The 20,855-nt window shown below is 39.8% G+C and overlaps 1 protein-coding gene across 2 annotated transcripts in view; it reads right to left on the bottom strand.

Annotated features, from left to right (window-relative positions):
- The window catches only part of LOC104991388 (mitogen-activated protein kinase kinase kinase MLT), a 155,398-nt gene extending 134,980 nt beyond the window's left edge, over positions 1 to 20,418 (bottom strand). The window contains exons 1-2 of one of the 2 annotated variants that reach the window (XM_010843839.1): positions 19,878 to 20,418; positions 19,515 to 19,707 (exon numbers count right to left, since the gene is read on the bottom strand). In XM_010843839.1, the coding sequence (XP_010842141.1) occupies positions 19,515 to 19,673 (159 nt within the window). In that variant the 5' untranslated portion in view covers positions 19,674 to 19,707; positions 19,878 to 20,418. The remainder of the gene's footprint in view (positions 1 to 19,514; positions 19,708 to 19,877) is intronic. The other variant, XM_010843840.1, reaches the window with a different exon arrangement.
- Between the last annotated feature and the right edge of the window lie 437 nt (positions 20,419 to 20,855).

Raw genomic sequence — 20,855 nt, 5'->3', positions numbered from 1 at the left:
CATTACTTTACTTAGCGTGTGAGATGAGTGCAATTGTATGGTAGTTTTGAGCATCTTTGGCATTGCCTTTCTTTGGGATTGGAATGAAAACTGACCTTTTCCAGTCCTGTGGCCACTGCTGAGTTTTCCAAATTTGCTGGCATATTGAGTGCAGCACTTTCATAGCATCATCTTTCAGGATTTGAAATAGCTCAACTGGAATTCTATCACCTCCACTAGCTTTGTTCGTAGTGATGCTTTCTAAGGCCCACTTGATTTCACATTCCAGGCTGTCTGGCTCTAGGTCAGTGATCACACCATCGTGATTATCTGGGTCGTGAAGATCTTTTTTGTACAGTTCTTCTGTGTATTCTTGCCATCTCTTCTTAATATCTGACTCTGTGCGACCCCAGAGACAGCAGCCCACCCGTCCCTGTGATTCTCCAGGTAAGAACACTGGAGTGGGTTGCCATTTCCTTCTCCAATGCATGAAAGTGAAAAGTGAAAGTCAAGTCGTGCAGTCACGTCCGACTCTTAGCGACCCCATGGACTGCAGCCTACCAGGCTCCTCCGTCCATGGGATTTTCCAGGCAGGAGTACTGGAGTGGGGTGCCATTGCCTTCTCCATATCTTCTGCTTCTGTTAGGTCCATAGCATTTCTGTCCTTTATTGTGCCCATCTTTGCATGAAATGTTCCCTTGGTATCTCTAATTTTCTTGAAGAGATCTCTAGTCTTTCCCATTCTGTTGTTTTCCTCTATTTCTTTGTCGGTTTAGCTGTGTCCAACTCTGTGCGACAGCAGCCCACCAGGCTCCCCCGTCCCTGGGATTCTCCAGGCAAGAACACTGGAGTGGGGTTCCATTGCCTAATCCACTTTGCAAAGCTACTTCTTGCTTAAACATACATTTTAGCGCATGTCTTTTACATTTTGTGGTTCTTAAAAAAAGTATTTATTTTTACTTATTTATTTGGCTGCACCTGGTCTCAGCTGCAGGATGTGGAAACTTCAGACACTTCTTTGGGGTATGTGGGATCTTTAGTTGCAGGATGTGGAATCTAGATTCCTGACCAGGGATTGAATCTAAGCCCCCTTCACTAGGAGCGCGGAGTCTTAGTTGCTGGACCACGAGGGAAGTTCCTACATTTTGCGTTTCTGTATCGGTGCTTTCCATTTTTATGTTAAAAGTCCATTCCAAGAACAGAGTTCAGTATGGTTTATTAGGAAAATAATAAATGAGGAAGTTTAAAAATTTATGAGAACATATCCCTTCTCCATAACAGGAACTCTTTGCATTCTTGAGATTCAGCTTAACATTCCTTAGTCCTTCAAGATACACTTCACAGATAAATTTTTTAGAAGACCAATTCTTTTCTTTATTGATTGCATTGTTAAATACTATTGAAAATTGCACCTTAGTGAATGAGACATAATTATAAAATTATAATACTGATCTTTACTAAATCTTCTAGAATTAGCACTCCCATATGAGCCTTGCCATCATCAAGGAAGTCATCAGTGTCACGACTCAACAACAGGGACTCAGCTTGCTTCTTTTTCAAGGAAGCTACAAATCTGGATTTTCACATAAAATCATCTAAGTTTTAAATGTTGACAATAAACTTTTTAAAATTAAAGTACTCTGTGTATCAAACACAGAGTATCTGCAGCACAGAAACAGCCAGGAACTACCAGTTGGTAACACATTTAATAAATAACCTTGATGGACTAGCACACAGCTGTACACAGTGAAGCCACCGTCTCCACCTCCCCAGCTCCCTTCACTTCCTACCGGGTGATGCCTGGCTCACTTCACTCCTTTAAATTAGATTACCATCTGCAGACGCTGCAGTTTGCAGCCCTGATTTAAAACTACAGGCCTTCCTTGCAATTCTCATTACTTGGGTTCCTCAGTGTTGTAAACATTTGTCTTCTGATGGAAGGTTTAATTTTCGACACAGTCAAATTATTAAAACTAAACCTGCGAATACATATTTAATATCATTTGCCCATTAAGGAAATAGTGAGCACAGAGCAAGGTGATGCACAGATGCACAAAGCCATTGTCTTTGAGGAATAGGTCAAGGAGATGAGAACAAAGAGGTGAACACTGAAATAAACGCAGTGGGAAACCTGCAGGCCAGGAGGCAAATGAATCCAGAATGGAGTGCTGCGTTTGGAGAATAAAGGCTAGATGCGTGATAAGGATGAAGAAAAGCAGAGCAGCTGGAAGACTGGGTTAAGTAAATTACGGGCAGAGAAGCGAAACTCAGGCTTGCTGTTTTGAAGGTAGAGAAGTTCTAAGCTATGAGGTTTTACCCATAAGTGGCTGAAGGAAGTGGAGCTACAAGTCATGTACGTGGTCGTGACAGAAGTCTGCAGCTGGCTCAGGGGTCCTTAAAGTGGATGCCAAATTCACTCAGAGGCTTGATGGGCGAGGTCAGGTCAGAAAACAGTAAGTGAGGCAGGCACTGAAATCAAGGAAGACAGGGCTGTGTGCGAGATGGAAGTGGCTTAAGCAGGTTGTATGGAGAGTGAGTCAGTGACGGGGCTGAAAAAAGCAAAAGCAGGCTGATTTTCTTACGTGGCTTAGAGACTGATTCAGTCAGAGAGGACACCACCTTCTTTGATTTATACGTTGTATAAAAAAAGGACTTTGTTTCTTTTTAAAGTTAAAAGGTTATTAATTTCCCTTCTCATGCCTTACTTATTACTGAATCAAATTAATATCTTAAAAGGAAGCAGATTACCAAACATTCCTTTAGAGGAGACAAATACATCACATCACACCCCACCTCACCTGTCTCCTTGACTAGATTTCCTAATACAAGAGAATAAGAGAGAGATTTGCCGGATCAAACGACTAAAACTGAAAGGTAGTTTTCATTAAGGAAAAAAACTCTAAAGTGTGCTTCTGAAAATGTACTATAGAAGCATCTTATGAACACAGACTATCCCTAGGTGAGTTGAAAGAACGTACGGATGGGCCTGAAAAGAGAAATGGAGGACAGGTTTTTGTCTGTAGACACCAAGGGCGGCACCCTCCCCACACGTCTGGCTCTGAGGGCTCTTATCTGAGGCTGACAGGGTCACAGGAGAGTCTGTCTCTTTTCTAAACTCTTCTCTGAATGGAAGAGTTAATGGAGAATCAGCCTCCCTTCCTTGCAGGCCCTGCTAAGATAAACAGGTGTGAAATGTTTTTCTCTGTTTATATACAGTTCTTAAAAAGGAAAATTTCGTCCTCACTCATTCTGACAAATGGCTGTGGGTAAACATTCCAGAACCTTTATGCATTTGCTAAAACAAAAAGATTAAAAAAAAAAAATCCACCATAATAAAGGAAAAGACACATTTCAGATGCCACCCAAGTTCTGGTTCTGTGTTCTTTACACGCTTTCACCTACAGAACTCATACAGATTTCTTCCCCTTATAATTACCAACTCTGGAGCAAGCTAGAAACAAAGGAAAAATTCTAAAGCTCTATTGGTTAGTAACCACATGTTCTATTTGTCTTCCTAAAGAATACTAAAAGATTAAGATGGCAAGTCCGGATAAATGTGCATTTAACTTAAAATGTCTGCAGTGTTTCTTTGTCTATCAACTAAGAGCTGGAGAGACTCCTAAGTAGAATTCATGTTTACTTTATACCACGTGTATGCAGAACTTCATGACAGCAAAGAAATCAAGGGGAAAAAGTTAATATAAACAGAAAGATTAAAACTGGGGACCATTGGGAACTCCCTGGCAGTCCAGGGATTAAGACTCTGTGGTTTCACTGCCAAGGGCCTAGTTTGATCCCTGGTCTGGGAACTAAGGGGGCTTCCCAGGTGGCACAATGTTAAAGAACCCGCCTGCCACTGCAGGAGAAGCAAGATACACAGGTTCAATCCCTGGCTCGGGAAGATCCCCTGGAGAAGGGAATGGCAACCTGCTCTAGAATTCTTGCCTGACCAATCCTATGGACAGGGAAGCTTGGCAGGTTACAGTTCATGGGGTCACAAAGAGTTGGACACAACTGGGCAACTGAGCACAGCACAGGACAACACTGGGAACTAAGATCCCACAAACCATGCAGCATAGGGAAAAAAAACAACCGTCCGTGTGCCATCAGTGATACTCTAGGGGAGCTGAAGCGGAAAACATCAAAAGCCTATGAGTATACTTTCAAGGTACTCCGCGTGATCTAAAACTAAACAGGGGTGAATCACCCACATGTACAAATCTTACAAATCACAGAGATGTTTTCCCTGTCTCCATGCTATTAGTTCTGTTTGTTTGTTTTTTTTTCTGATTATACAAGTAGCATATGCACACTGTTTCCCATTTTTTGTGGCCATATACAACTCTTAACACATATGGTCATAGTTTAGCTGCTAAGTCATGTCTGACTCTTGTCCTATGGACTGAAGCTCACCAGGCTCCTCTGTCCATGGAATTCTCCAGGCAAGAATACTGGAGTGGTTGCCATTTTCTTCTCTAGGGGATCTTCCCGACCTAGGGGTCTAACTCCGGTCTCCTGCACTGCAGGTGGTCTCTTGCATCGCAGGCCAATTCTTTACCAAAGCCCTTAACACACACATGTGCCCTTTCCCAATCATTTCCTTAGAACAAACTCTTAAAAGTGATGGATCAAATGGCATTCGAAGCCCTTAACACATATGCGTGTGCCCTTTTCCAACCATTTCCTTAGAACAAATTCTTAAAAGAGATAGATCAAACGGCATTTCATTTAAAGACTTTTGGCAGTCTCCTAAACTGCCCTCCAGCAGGTGATGTCGTCTCAGACTTCCATGGAAAGTTGAAGCTTCCCTAAACTCTCTCTCACCTTCTGACGGGAGCTGGCTGTCTTCTGCACCCCTCCCCATGGTAGCTACTGTCTCTTTCAGCATTTGTTCCTTGGGGCAGGAGGGGAGCAAGGCGTCCTCCCAGCTCCTCATGACTGCTTCCAGACAGCGCTCCCTCCCATCTCTAAAAGCTGAATCTGTCATTAGATAGCATCATCCACTATCCTTTACAGTTGTCAGCATACACTAACTCCAGACAGCGGCCCTTCATTGCCTGATGATTTCAGCTCCCAGCTCACTGCCATTTTCTCCAATTACAATTCCTGTCTCATAGGGTAGGAATGCTTACGTGCACATAAACGAGTCTAGGACACTTGTCCTCTCAAGTCCTTGAACTCAGCTGCAACAATCTAATCCTTCATCACACCTCATTGGTGCATTCCTTTGGTCACACCCTAGACCCTGCATGACCAGTAACTTCATCCTCTGTAATCCGATATCCACCCATCCCACTCTTAGATTTCCCTCTCCTTCCTTCCAGTACCTGGACTCCAACAATCTCCTGGCCTTTTCATGCCACTCCCTTCCCAGAGGGGCTTCCCAGGTGGCACGAGTGGTAAAGGACCCACCTCCCAATGCAGGAGACATAAGAGACGTGGGTTCAATCCCTGGGTCGGGAAGATCCCCTGGAGGAGGGCATGGCAACCCACACCAGTACTCTTGCCTGGAAAATCCTGTGGACAGAGGAGCCTGGTGGGCTGCAGTCCATAGGGTTGCAAAGAGTCAGATATGACTGAAGCGACTTAGCATGCATGCCCTTCCCAGAGGTCTTCCTTCCCCTCTTCCCCTCACTTAAATTCCAAGACAATTCATAGAATCCTTCCCTTAGATCCATCCTCAACTCCTCTATTCGGTTTTTGCTTCACTGTACTCAGGAAAACTGCAGCCCTGAATAAATTCCATGCTTTATCTACTCCACTCCTGAACCTGTAGAGCTGAATATGGCTGCAGAAAACACACACCCTTATCACTGCTCAGTAACCAACAATATTTCTCCAGTTCAGTTGTTCTCAAATTTTTGGCATATAGACACTAACTGTTCAACAGCACCATCTGTTGAAAATATGATCCTTTCATCTTCTCATCCTCATCTGAATTGCCGCGGGACCGCTGTCAAAAAGCTACTGACCAAATATGTATGGGTCTATATCTAGACTCTCTGTTCTGCCTTGATGATCCATCCATACATCTTGATACCATATAATGTGGATTAGTGTAGCCTTATAGTAAGTACTGATATAAAGAAGTAGTATAAGTCCTCTAACATTGTCCTCTTTTCCAAAATTGTTCTGGCTCTTCCAGGCCCTTCACATTTCCATATATGTTTTACCATCTGCTTATCAATTTCTACAAAAAGTTGGCTGGTGTTATGATTGGGATTGTACTGAATATACAAATCAATTTCAGGAGAACTGACATCTTGATAACATATATTCTAACCTATAAACATAGCATATCTCTCCATTTATTACATCTTCTCTCATTCCTCTCAGCAATGTTTTATAGTTTTCAGCATAAAGACACTGCACAATTCTTTTGTTAAATGTATCCCTTAGCATTTCATTTATTTTTTTATAAAAACTTTATATTTTAGTTGGGGTACATATATAAAACTTACTATTTTAATCATTTTAAGTGTACAATGCATTAAGTGCAGTCACACTGTTGTGCAATCATCACCATTAATCAATCTCCAGAATTTATCATCCTGAATAGAAACTCTGTATCAATTAAAGAATTCCCCATTCTCCACAGCTGCTATTAAAGGTAAGCACTACTCTACTTTCTGAGTCTGCCTAGTTTAAGCATCTCATGTAAGTAAAAATCACACAACATTTGTCCTTTTGTGTTTGGCTTATTTCACACGATTCATCCATGTTGTAGCATGTATCAGAATCACACTCCTTTTAAAGGAATGAGGAGTGTAATTTCAATTAATTATACACCATATTTTGTTTACCCATTCACCTGTCAATGGACATTTGGGTTATTTCCAACTGTTTCATATTTTTATTGCATTGTATATGGTATTGTTTAGACGGTAAATTCCTTCCCTAGTTCACTGCCAGTGTCAAAAAGGAACTCTTTATCTGCACTCACAAACCTGCTCCACCCATGATCTTGCCCATCTCCCAAGATGGCAAATAAATCTTTCCACCACCTAGGTGCAAAACCTGTGAGACTTCTTGACTCTGCTTTCACATAGCATGTCCAATGAGTGAGCAAATCTGGCTAGAACTACCTCTAAAATATCCCTCAAATGCAACTTCTTTCTGCTTCCAATGCAACCTCCCTGTGCCCAAAACAGCCACAAACATCTCTTTGTCTGCATTATAACCCCAACTGGTCTTTCTGTCCCTGCCTCTGCCCCATGTAGTCTTAACTCAACAAAGTATCCAGAGTGGCCATATCAAAATATTAGTCATTTCACTTCTGTACTCCAAAGCACTGGTTGCTCACCAATTCCTCCTAATTGGAATCAGAAGCTCTTAAAATTGCCTACAGGCCCTATCTTGTTTGGCCTTTTTACCTCTCTGGCCCCATTTCCTGTTTCTTCCTCTTACTCACTCCACTCCAGGCAGCACGGCCTCCCTGCTATTACCCAACTACCCGGCATGCTCCCACCTGGCATCTGCATGTTCCCTACGCCTGGACTATTTTATTTCCATGTAAGTATATGGCTCCCTTTCTTACTTCAAGCGTTTACTCAAAGACCACCTTCCCAAGTAGGCCTACCCAGAGCAGCCCCTATAAACTGGCAACATTAGCGCCGTGCTGGCGCTCCTGATTCCCCTTACTCTGCTCTATGTTTTTCTTTACTTTTTAGATATAATTTTTTTACTTTGGAACAATTTTAGATTTATAGGAAAGTTAAGAAGATAAGGCAGATCATTCTTCTCACCCTGTCTCCCCTAATTTCAACATGCTGCATGACCAGGGAACATTAATGAGAACTAAGAAACCATTACTGGTATGTTACTATTAACTAAACTCCAGACTTCATCTGGATTTCACCATTTTTTACACTGATGTCTTTTTTCTTTCCTGTTCTAGAATCCATTTCAGGATATAACATTATGTTTGGTCATCATGCCTCAGTCTCCTTTGGACTGTGACAGTTTCTCGGTCTTTGTTTCTCAAGATCTTAATAACGCTGAAGGGTAATGGCCAGGTACTTTATAGAATGTCCATCAATTTGGGTTTATCTGATTTTCCTCATGACTAGACTGGGGTTATGGGTTTGAAGGGAAGAGGACCAGAGAGATGAAGTGGTTTTCTCATCGTATCTTTTTGGAGACAGGTTACCATGCGACTCAACACTAGTGCTATTAACCCTGATCACGGGGTTAAGGTGATGTTTGCAAGATTTGTCCATTATAAAATTATTAATTTTTCTTTCTCTATAGTCTAGTCTTTGGAAGTGAGTCACTAAGTTCAGCCTGTGTTTAAGAAGGGTAAAGGTCTTTATAGTGTTTTAACATACTCTTTAGTTGGGGCTTCTCAGGTGGTGCTAGTGGTAAAGAACCTGCCTGCCAAGGCGGGAGACGAAAGACACACAGACAGGTTCGATCCCTGGGTCAGGAAGATCCCCTGGAGGAGGGCATGGCAACCCACTCCAGTATTCTTCCCTGGAGAATCCGATAGACAGAAGAGACTGGTGGGCTACAGTCCACGGGGTCACAAACAGTTGGGCACAATGAAGCGACTAAGCACGCACATACATCTTAAGACAGACTCTACAACTATAGTTAGAATAACAAAAGCAATTGTTTTCCACTAAAGGAAGCACTGTTCTATACGTTTTAAAAACATAGCGAGTTAAACTGATTTTATTCATTAATTGCTTAATATAATCTGTCTTCAAAAGCAGACCGGCTGTGTGGTCCCCTTCTTGAGCAGAGCCTACAAGAACACTCAGTAGACATTTCCATCCTTATCAGTGTAACTGTTGCAATGTAGCTAATTTTACCAAGTGCTATTTTCCTGAAGAATAGTATCAGGGATAGGAGTCATATTGTCAAGTCATTAAGATTCCGATGGTCTCATTTCATTTAGGACACCTTAATTTTCCTCAGGTCACGAACCATGAACATCTGATATTAACACAGCTAAGAAAAAGCATCTTGGATTCCTTTCTTGGAAACATGTTAAAAACAACAAACCAGATAAGAACCATGGTCAAGAAAATCCTGCCTAACTGCCATAGAGCAGAACCTTTCATTCAAAGACAAACTAATTTATTAAGAACTCAAAAAATCAGCCAAACATGGAGAAGAAGAGGCGAAGAATGAAGTAGACTAGAGATGCAGGCTGTTCTTTACTGTAGATTCAGGAAGAGCAAAACTTTTCCGAAAATCTTGCAAAAGAAGAGAAAGCTGAGATGTGATCACAAGGTTTCTTTCTTTCTTTATTCCCTAAGCATTTCTTAATTATTTATGGTGGGCTGGGTACAATGCAGAGATTAAAAAAAAAAATCAATCAAATACAGATCGTGTGCTCAAGAAGCAGACACATGAGAGGAAGAGAGTAAGATTTGTTCTGTATGGCCCCAGAGAAAGAGACCACTATGTATGGCTGGAAGTTACACTATAAAGAACTTTCTAAGAACTTTCTCTGTATGGCCCCAGAGAAAGAGACCACTATGTATGGCTGGAAGTTACATTATAAAGAACTTTCTAAGAATTCATTCTTAATTCTAAGAATTAAACTGTTCCAAAATTGAAAAGCCTGCATCACACACGTCATCAGTGGCAGCAATCAAACAGAAACTGGTTGTCCTAACCAGGAGCAGGAATCAAGCATGAGTGAAAAAAAATTGATACGATGACTTCTATCTTAGGGACTTTCATGTGAGTGACTTCTCGCCTTCACTAGAAAGCAGAGAAGAAAATTCTAGGCATCTAATACCCAAGTGACACAATTCTATTCTGAAGACTGAGATCCAATCATATCAATTTAAAAGCTATCTGAAATATTCACAACTATTTCAGATAGTTTTGTGAATATTTGTGAATATTCACTTGTGAATATTTCAGATAGTTTTAAAATCTCCTCCAATTTTTCAGTTTTTAAAATGTTCTCTCTATATTAGGCTTTGTGTTTCTCAAAAATTAAATTTGTTCTTCATACTATTTTTCTTCTAGCAGCAAAGGCCAAGGTTTGTATAGCACCAGTTAGGATATAACAGCTTTACTGGAACGCATTCATTTGTTTGATTTCAGTTCAATACTTAGAACACGGCTAGAGAAAAGTTATTAACTGAAATGTTTATTGCCTAGTATACTGAGATCAATAATAACTTTAATGAAAAGCCGAAATAACTGTTGTAACAATGTTACATATGGCAAATCAAAAATAACCTCCGCGGGCAAGTAAATACGTAATCTGACAAAATTCTGAAAGAATTTTTAAAAATTTAAATGACTGAGAAGCAAAAATAAGAAGAATGGGGGCTTTTGATTGCAAAAAGAAAAGACTTTTATATCAAATCAATGATCTGAAACATCATAGAGTGATGTTTGTCTTAATGTAACTGCATTTCACATCACATAGTAAAAAGTCATTTGTAATTCAGGTAACTTTCTAAAGTCCTCTAGGTCCCAGGAGAAGCCATCCTTGTAGTTTTCCTCAATATAAGTTTACCTCTCCGAAAGGTTTGTGTTAGGTTCTGACATACCAGTAGTACCATGCTTACTCATTTAATTTACATATTTGTTCAACATGTATCCAATTTTCTGTTTCTCTTTATAGCAGTTCACTTTGGGATGTCTTATAAGCTCCCAGTAACAGAAACATCTCATAGAAAACAGCTGAGTGATAGATAGTTTTTTATATATACCTCTGGAGGGGTGACTGCATAATGATCAAATAAAGTGATTCATTATTCCATTATTTAAAATTGCTTATTCTTTTAATTCAAAGTGATTTAGGTATGTAGTACAAAATCAAAGCATGGCACAGTGAAATGTTTAAAATTCCCTAAGAGAAAATGGCATGCATACCAGTCTAAAAAAGGTACCAAAGCAAAGGCATTTATAAAGACAAAGTAATAGCTAAGAGTACTGTTACTATGTAGCTAAATGAGAGTGGTACAGTTGATACAGGGAAAACAGATGTGCTCTATCTTCTCCACAGCTCAAGGAGTAAAGGAAGAAAATGTAGACATATCCATACAGGATGAACGAGAGGGATGTCTACAGTGATATGATTTGATCCCAAGTACCAAGGAACAGATACTTGACTCTGAGCAAGGCACAGTGCCAGGTGCTGTGAGACCAGCAAGAAGGGTGCTGTTTATATTAGCCAGGTTTATATCAGCCAAGACTCTCTGAGTCTTGATTTCTGATCTTCCAAATGGAGGTTATAATCTTGTAACGTGACTGTGAAGAGGAAGAGGGAGTGATGGAAAGCCCCTAACCAAGTCACCACTCACAGGGGTAGCTGTACTTGGTACAGCGATGACGAGCAGGATGGTGACAGCATCAGTGACTAAGGCAATGGCTTTTCTTGCCCGCAGAGAGTTCCCACCAGAGATGCTGAATACACAGCATATACACTCTTGCCGTTCCGCACCCATGCTAAACCTTGGCATGGCTCTTTCCTGCAGAGTGTAAATTTGGCCTCTGACCCTTTCTCAACAGAAGTTCTAGGAACCAACAAGTTGAAGTTTTTACAAAGCATGACACATGTCTGCTATTCTGACTTTACAGCATGGTTGTAAAGCTACAACAGGCAGTGAACAGTCACCCAAGTCTTCCTTGGTGTCAGGCACTCTTCTAGATACATTAAGTCAACTAATTCTCTCGACAACTCCGGGATGGAGGTATGGTCTTAGCCCCACTTTTCAGATGAGAAGACATGTTCATGTGAAAAGTCAAGTGCCAGTCCCTTACAGTATTCTAGAGTCACAAGGCAGTTTTATTTACATGTTGGATTAGCACATGAGCGTTAATTGGTATAAATTCAAAACAGAAAAACTATGATTGTAGGACCTGAGAATGTTTCACAGAGAAGGAAGAAATGAAAGCTGAAGAATGAGTAGGACCTGCTCAGGCAGAGAAGACAAAGGTATTAGAGGTGAGGGAAAGAATGCGGATGAGGTTACAGAAATGGAAAAGTAGGACACAACAGGTGGATGGTGGGGTAGAGGTGGTTTCAGGTCAGAAAATTAAAGGCAACGCTGGGAGGTCAGATGAGGACCCAAGTGGAAATGGTTTGGAGTCTGAAGGTGTTTGCCTGAGGTTCCCATCTGTTTGATGTTCCTAGGACTGCCTTGAGTTCATTATGTCCAATGACATTGCCCAGCAGGGCCTGTGCACAGGAGGTTAACCTGACCATGAATTAAGGGTCTCAAAAGCCTCCAACAGCAACAATCCCTCCACCACAAGTTGCACAAGGTGCCTAAAATCGCAAACTGGAGTTAACATACGGATGGCCTGCACCTGGCATGATTGGCTAGGTACAGCCTAAAGTTCCAGTGGCATCAGAAACACATGGGAAGCCTATTAGAGCCCAGATTGCCAGGCCCCAGGTCCCTGTGACTAGGTAGGTGTGGAGTGCGGTCCAAGAATTTGCATTTGTAACAAATTTCCAAGTGATGCTTGATGCTACTGGTCCAGGGGCCACACTTTGAGAACCACTGACCTAAAAGAATAGACCGCAGAATGGGTAAATTCTGATTGGAGACAGAAAAATCCTGCGTGGGGTTATCTTAAATAATAACTCATGAAGGGACTTCTGAGTGAAAAGGAAGCGACTAGTTATGTGAAGATACTGTAACAGATAAGTAAGGCACTAAGAACTGGGGCATCTGAAAACAGCAACTTAAAATGGTAACTCTGGCATCCTTAAGTCCACCCAATTGATGTTTAAAAATACCAAGTGGCAATTCTTGAGCACCATTTTGGACAAATTATCACAGAAACGATACATAACTCAATGGCAGTTTATCAAGTATCCAAGATGTTTAATTTTTGTTTGTATTGGTCCCACCGATACATTGACATGCTGAGAGGATTTACAAAGAAAGTAAATAGTGTTATTCTTCTTTATTGTGCTCAGGGATGGGGAAAATAGTAAAACAGCATTCCTACAATTAAGTGAATGCAAATAATTCATTCACTAAAATGTCAGCTGAAATGAATGAAATGAAAGTCACTCAGTCGTGTCCGACTCTTTGCGACACCATGGACTGTAGCCCCCCAGGCTCCTCCATCCATGGGATTCTCCAGGCAAGAATACTGGAGTGGGTTGCCATTTCCTTCTCCAGGGGGTCTTCCTGACCCAGGAATCAAACCGGAGTCTCCTGCATTGCAGGCAGATTCTTTACTGACTGAGCTATGAGGGAAGCCCCAAAAGTCATCTACAGAACAGCAAAGAAGAGGAAAAAGGGTCTCTCGAGAGTTAATAAGATGGCAACAACATTAGCTAGACATCTATGAATCACTAAATGCTGTCATGTTGATAAAATCTATATAATCAAAGCTCTTATTTTTACTAAAGTTCCTTCTGAGTTCTGTTTCAATTTCTACTGCATTTTCTATCTCACACCAGTATTTCCCCCTTTATATAAAAAGTTACTGAGAGTTCCTGTTCCTATGACCAGTTTTGATATTTTTATCTTTTCTCTCTACCTATAAATATTTACACTGTGGGAAAGTTTTGAATCTTCTATCTGGCTTTCAATATTTCTACAACAGTAAAGGGGCTTCCCAGGTGGCTCAGTGGTAAAGAATCTGCCTGCCAATACAGGAGAAGCAGGTTCCATCTCTGAGTTGGGAAGATCCCCTGGAGGAGGAAATAGCAAACTACTCCAGTATTCTTGTGGAGATAATCCCATGGTCAGAGAATACTGGCAGGCTACTGTCCATGAAGTTGCAAAGAGCTGGACACGACTCAAGTGACTTAGCGAGCACGCATGCACACAGAAGAGTTAAATTTGGTAGGAAAAAAAAATTTTTTAATAAAGGAAGTGGGGTTTTATAAAAGGAAGGCAATTGAATAAAGGGTCTCATATTTCAGCTTTTGAGGATTCTGCTTCCTTTTTATTCTTTTGGGGAAGAATGTTTCCTTCAAATCTCATACTTAAATCTGGTTTCCTACTTTGGTTAAATATCAATAGATTACAAATGCTTGCAGGCTTCCATCTCTCAGACAGGAAAAAAGTGCCAAGTACAGACGTGTCTGGTTCACACTGTGAAGATGATGAACCACTAGTGCAGAGGCTGCTCTCCTCTGGGTCGGGGGTTGGAAAGAGGACACTGGGATCCATGGTGTCTTCCTCTGCCTTCTCCACTCCTTGCTTCAATTTCTGCCTAAGCAGTTTGGTTTGATCTCAGCTCATTGGGAATTTACCAAAAAGATACAATAATGACTTCTTTTCTTACCTTTGGCATATAAACTTAAGATCAAACCATTTTTTCCTATTGAAAACTTAAACAAAAATAAGTAGCACTCTATAAGTAAATCTGCAACTAATAAAAACAAACTAAATTACCACTGAAAATCCTATACACTGCTATGAGAAAGCAAGGAGAAGTGAACATTAAACATTTGAAAAGCACATACGGAGACTGGAAAATTTGTGAGTTGTGACCTACTAAAGTGGCTTATAAAAAACTGAATTCACTTGAACATCCTTAGAAAGTGACAAAGGTTGTCAGAACTATGACTTTTCTTGAGGTGTTTTTTTTTCTGTAAATATATGGGTTACACTGTGCTTACATTTGTCAAAACATAGTGATATGTGTGTTTCACTTCATGCAAATTTTATCTCAAAAGATAACAAGCCTGCAAACACATAATAACTCTGGTAATAATACACACACTAAAATATTTAAAAGCAAACTATTGACACCTGCAACTCATCTTGAACTGCATCAAAATGGACTGATGGATGGAAGAATACACAGACACACATATGATAAAGCAAGAGTTTATGCTAATAACAGATCCTACAGGGTAGACATATAGATGTTCAATTTCACCCTTTCAACTTTTCTTACATTTGTAAATTTTCATAATAAAATGTTGGGGGGAAAAGAAATATGAAATCAGCATAGAAAAATATGAAAAACAAAGGAAAGTATAATAAAAATACCACACAGACAAGAAGACACCTGGATGATAGTACATGTTATTTTGTAACTTGTTTTTACCACTTAGCAATATGAGTATTTTCCTAGCTTTTTAAGTAGTCTTCCAAATGCAATGGAATTCCATTATACGAATGTAGCATAATTTTCTTCATATTCATTTATGTATAATTGACAAGTAGAACTGTAATATATTTAAAGCATACAACATGATGATTTCAATATACGTAGGTACTATACAGTGTGATATGATTCCCATGATCATGTTAATTGACACAATCATCACCTTTCACATTTTGGGGGGAAGAAGGGTAAGAATGTAGCATAATTTAAAAGATAATTTGTTGTGGGACACTTGAATTATTTCCAATTCTTATTTATTTGAGATAAGCAACTTATTAGACCCTTCTTCCTACATATCTCAAATTATTTCCTCAGGGTAAATTCCTCAAAGTAAAATTTCTGGCTCAAAGGAAGGAAACATTTTAAGATTTTTTATATATTTGCTAAACTTTTCCCCAAAACATATATCAATTTACATTTCTAAAAGGAGTGTATCACAGCTCATAACTATCCAGATATACGATATTTAAATTGTAATTAAATGCTTCCATAAATAAAAGTTATCTATGACCATTTGTTCTCCCAAAAGGACAAAGGCTCCTTTTTAAACAGTCTACAATAAGCAAACCTGTTAGCCAAATCTAGGTTTCTGAATATCATACTCCCACATCAGGTACCATGAATCAGGGCTTCCTGAAGAAATGGCTGACTCCAGGAATGGAACTAACTGAGCCTGGAGCGTCTTTTCATGCCAATGATGGAGACACAGCAAAAGGACATAGGAGCCAAACTGAAGGGACTCTTACTTGCTAAATTGGGAACAATTTAAGCATGAAAGTGAATAACAACAGTAGTGAACTGTAACATTCCAAATTCGAAAAAGAATCCTTAAGTCTACAATGAGACAATAAAAAAATGGATCAATAAACAATAAATAAATAAATGAATCAATAAACAACTGAAGAAAGGAAGGAAGAAAGGCTCTCATTTATGCTAGAACCTTTTGCTTTCTACACTGTAACTGTCATAATAATATTTGATTCAAACAAGAGTCACCAATGGATGCTAAAGACATTGGGTAATATTTGTTGAGGGAAGGTATTTACATAACCTCAAAGTATCTATCAATATCTTAATTATGAAGAGAAAACAGGTATTTTTACTGGGGATAAATTGGGTGAGCCTCTCTTAGTCAAAGATTCATAATTAATGTCACCAATAATGGGACAAACTGACATAATAGGTCTTCCATTAAGATAAGCCAAGGACTTGTGTTGTTATATAGCATTCCTACCAAAACTACATAACCTTAAACTAGGTGAGAGAGAAAGGAAATCAGATTAACCCCAAATGATGGATATTCTACAAAAACTTCCCAGCACACTTCAAAAATGTCAAGGTTTAAAAAACAAAGAAAGGCAGAGAAATTGTTGCAGATTAAAACAGACTAAATAGATATATCACTAAATGCAGTATGTGATTCTGGATTAGGGAAAAAAAATGCCATAAAAAGCCATTATTGGGACAATAGAAAAAATCTGAAAATAGACTTGTATAATTGGTACTACTGAATCAATGTTAAATTTCCAATAGTTGCATTATAGTTGTGTTCTTCAGAGAAGCTAAAGTATTTAGAGATAAAGGTACATAGCATCTGCAATTTACCCTTATGTTCACTAGAAAATATATAACCAATAATATATAGAGAGAATCAATACATATATATATATATAATATATAAATCAATAATATAGAGAGAGAAAGCAAATGTTGCCAGTGTTAATTGCTGTGATTCTAGGGGAATGATATGCTACAGCTCATGGTACCTCCTTGTAGGTTTTCACTAGGTGTAAAGGTTTTTTTAACAATGAAGTTTTACAAGATATGGAAGCAACCTAAGTGCCCACCAACAGATGGATAGATAAAGAAGATGTGGTATATATTATATGTACAATGGAACACTACTCAGTCATAGAAAAGAATGAAATTTTTCCATCTGCAGCAACATGGATGGATCTAGAGCTTAGTGAAATGAGTTACACGGTCAAATACTATTGCTATCACTTACAGGTAGAATCTAAAAAACAAAACAAATGGATGAATATTTTAAAAAACTAAGTTGTAAAGAACTACCAAAATTTTAAGTAAATGCCATTTTTCTTTGTTTTCTAAATCAGAAAAGTAATATATACTCACTGAACTCACTTCAGTTCAGTCGCTCAGTCGTGTCCGACTCTTTGCGACCCCATGAATCGCTAGAGGTCTACAAATAAAAGTCCCTCTATGTGCCCACATAAGCAGAATTAAAGAGTTATATATAAACTTTTTCTACCTTTCATAAAACATACATATATTTAACCAGACATTAGGTTATTCTTAAAGAGTTCCATGAGTGAGCTACAAATATATTATTAAATGTTCCATTGTTTCTAAGATTCATTCGCAAAAATGACTAAGTGACACAGGACTGAATCTATAAATTAGAAAAAATCCAGAGCATATAACCTTTATCTTATCACTGAGAAAACGTCTAGCCACCAAGCCAACACATAGTTCATAAAGTATAACAAACATTTACATAAGAAATGCATATTTCCTTTCCAATAACTGCCAACCCCTAGTCAAAATTATTTACATCTTGAACACACATTAAGTCAGAAAGTGTGGAGACACTTTGCAGTAACTTAGCGTGCGTCTTTATCACTCACAGTCACTGCCTAAACCGAGCCCCAGAGCTGAAACTGAGTTTCTGTTTTTCCTACTTAGAAGTTTATGAGGCGTGCTCCTGTGGTTTACTGTAGTCAGCTCCAATTCTGAATGATATGCACTCGAGTTAAATATCTACACAAGAGCAGGATCTGGCAGTTTCCAGTTCCTGCTTTCACTCCTGTGCTTCCCTGTGTCATGTTCCTGGTTCTCTCTCAGACAGTAAAAAATGGTACTGGCTATGGATGGCGGTGGAGTCAATGGGCTGCAATTACTGTCTTCCTATTAAAATTTGTTTCACGTCTCAAAGTCTTTCTCATATCCAACAGTCACGTAAGAACACGTTCACTGTACTGAAGTCATATGATGCTTAAACATATTAGCATACTTATATACTTCTTGAATATAAATTTGATGGAACCAGTTTATTATCTGTTCTTACCTGGTCAAACTAGAGGTTTCAGAATTAAAAACTAGAGAATAGGGGGTCCAGTCTGGATTTCATCCACCCCTACTGGGGCAGCTGTACATATTTTGCAAAGCTCTATTTCCCAACCTACAGAATGAGTACAACAATGCCTGCCTATAAAGGGCTCAAGAGTTCACCAGATTAAAAAAAAAAAAGATAGGTTCAACTCCAAAAAAAGAAATAATTTTATCATTTGGCTACTATTTAAAATTGATCAACACATGACTGGGAGAAACCTTTTTCTACATAGTAGCCTTTTGGTTTGGAGCACACATTAGCTTTAAAAGCTGTCACTTCTTAATGCTTTCTACAACCTACAGAGGTATCTTAGTCCTCTGGGTTGGGTTCACAAATCACGCACACCACTGCTGGTCACACAGTCGCAAAGCAGTGCTGGAGGGAACAACACAAAGCGCTTTCTATTTTGGCCATTTCGGTTTCCTTTCTGAACCAACTGCTGTGGTTCCCTGGCAGCAGTTAATGAAAAAAAGGAAATCATTCAGGGAGATTAAAGGATATTTATGGAAAAGTTCACTTTAAAAACATACTGAGAAGAACAATAATTAGCCAAAACACGGCATAAATAGAACCGACCAAAGCAAACTCCAGAGGGTAGCTATTTAAAGTTACTGACACCCTGAGCTCCTGCAAGTCATCTCTGCAGCTAGCTTTACTGTGGGGTTTGGGTACCAAACTGAACGTGGGGACGATGCTGTGTCACTTTCCTAAGAAAGATGAAGGGCCTGTGTACAAGTTCTGAGCTCCACTAGGACCAGCACCAATTCCAGACTCTGAAAGTCAAAATGTTTTTTCCAATTTTACAAGTAGAGCAGCTCTCTGTGTAGCACTTTTATTAAACAAAGTCCATCACTCTGCACTTCAAGTAGAGGTGAAATCCAAGAAGCTGGTATTGCTTCTATTTCAGTAGAGAAATAATGCCTTTTCTTTTTCAAAAAGACGTCCTGGGGACCACAAATTCACCAGAAAAGTGGAAAGGGGATGAAAACTTTACACACTTCTCTTTACTGACCCCTTTTGGCTGACCCAGGGCAAAGCCTAAAGTCTGGGAAGACCTGAGCGCTCACCTCCCCAGGACAAGAGATCAGAGAACATTCGGTCTTGCACGCCATGGAAAGAAATCCTCTCAGTTCAGATGACCCCTAGTAAAACTCAACCCTACAGCACACGTGGCACCGATTGCTATTTATGGGGCTCCCAGAATGGAAATTTGGGAAACAGCCTCATGGATCAGCCCCGAAGGCTCTGCTAGGTCCCTGGCAGCCTGTGACCTCTGACTCTAGGTTGAAAAGCTTACATAAATGCTATCACGACCACTTCTGATAGCAGGAAAAGACCTTACCTCTTTCTCTATCTTGAGTAGCTTCTTTACAGCCACCTCCTTGTCCTGTGATATCCATTTGGCTCGATAGACACTCCCAAAACTCCCTCCACCGCAGTTTTCAAAAAACTGCAAGTCATCAAATTTAATTTGCACAAAGGAGGTACCGAGAGACGACATCTCATAATGACAAAGTATTATACTTCCACAAAATCTGCAGAGGGAAGGGGGAAAAAAAGCTGGATTAGAAACATATTAGAATGAAACCCCTGAATTCCACTTTAGCTAATGCATACCAAGTCCTGTGGTGCTTCCACAAAAAGCCTTGATGACTTAGGAGGAAGAAACGCAGAAGTATAAACAAATCAACATGAAAACACTTACCCTGGTAGCCCGAGCAAAACTCAACAGCAACCTGTCCAGACTCTGAAATACAGCTGTCCCCAGAGAAATGGCTCAGATTTCCCCCCCGGACAAAGCCTGCAACAGCACTTCCTGCACATCCCCAGCAGCTCTGCCTAAAGGCTACCGTGAAACCACGTCTCTCTCCCACCGCAAAGACAAACGGGAAGTGTGCTCTCAGCAGGAGGCTTGCACAGCTCTTCTGGCATCTGAGGCATGCCATCTCCCTGCGTTGTACTCACTTAACATAAAATATACATAACCTAAGCATCTGAGCATGCTGGCACGGGAGGGCCCAAACACTGCAAACAGAACGCACGCTTGGGGCTGGGATTCCAAAAGCAAGTGGTCAGCTCTGGGATGAGAGAAGAACTGGCCAAGTGCTTTCCAGAAGTGGCTCCCTGGACTGTGTCCTGTAGCAGAACTTAATTAAAGAGCAGAAAATTTGCCCTTGATTACAATATATTAAGTCATCCAGTAATCTCTGCCAAGAATGTTTAAAAAAAAAAATATTATGCCTGTTTCCAGAGGAACAGATTACCTCTCACAGAGATTACAGTGATATTTTCTGCAGTCTAAGGAGTTTCACTATTCTCCAGGTAAGGGGTAATTCTTCACAGTCTATACCTAACCACAAATTAGCAGGAAAAACAAAACAAAAACCTACAACCAAGAACAAGAAGGTCTAAAATTTTGAACCCGCAAAAAAAGCAGATGGATAAAGAAGCTTTTAGGCATGTTCTTCTCAAATTGTAAATCAGAATCTTATACTGAGGGAGCAAAAAGATGAATCCATATGTACAGGACATTCTACAAAACAACTCCCCTGGTCTCTTCATAACTGTCAAAGTCATGATTTAAAAGGCAGAGAAGTTTCTAGTACATGGAGGACTTCAAAGAAATATGACTAAATGCAATGCATGATCACTGACTAGATTTTGGATCCCCCAAAACTGCAGA

The sequence above is a fragment of the Bison bison genome, unplaced genomic scaffold, assembly GCF_000754665.1.
Source record: "Bison bison bison isolate TAMUID 2011002044 unplaced genomic scaffold, Bison_UMD1.0 scf7180017864190, whole genome shotgun sequence".
NCBI classification, from domain to species: domain Eukaryota; kingdom Metazoa; phylum Chordata; class Mammalia; order Artiodactyla; family Bovidae; genus Bison; species Bison bison.
The sequence above is the reverse complement of the archived record's forward strand: the minus strand, read 5'-3'. Positions and strand labels throughout refer to the sequence as shown.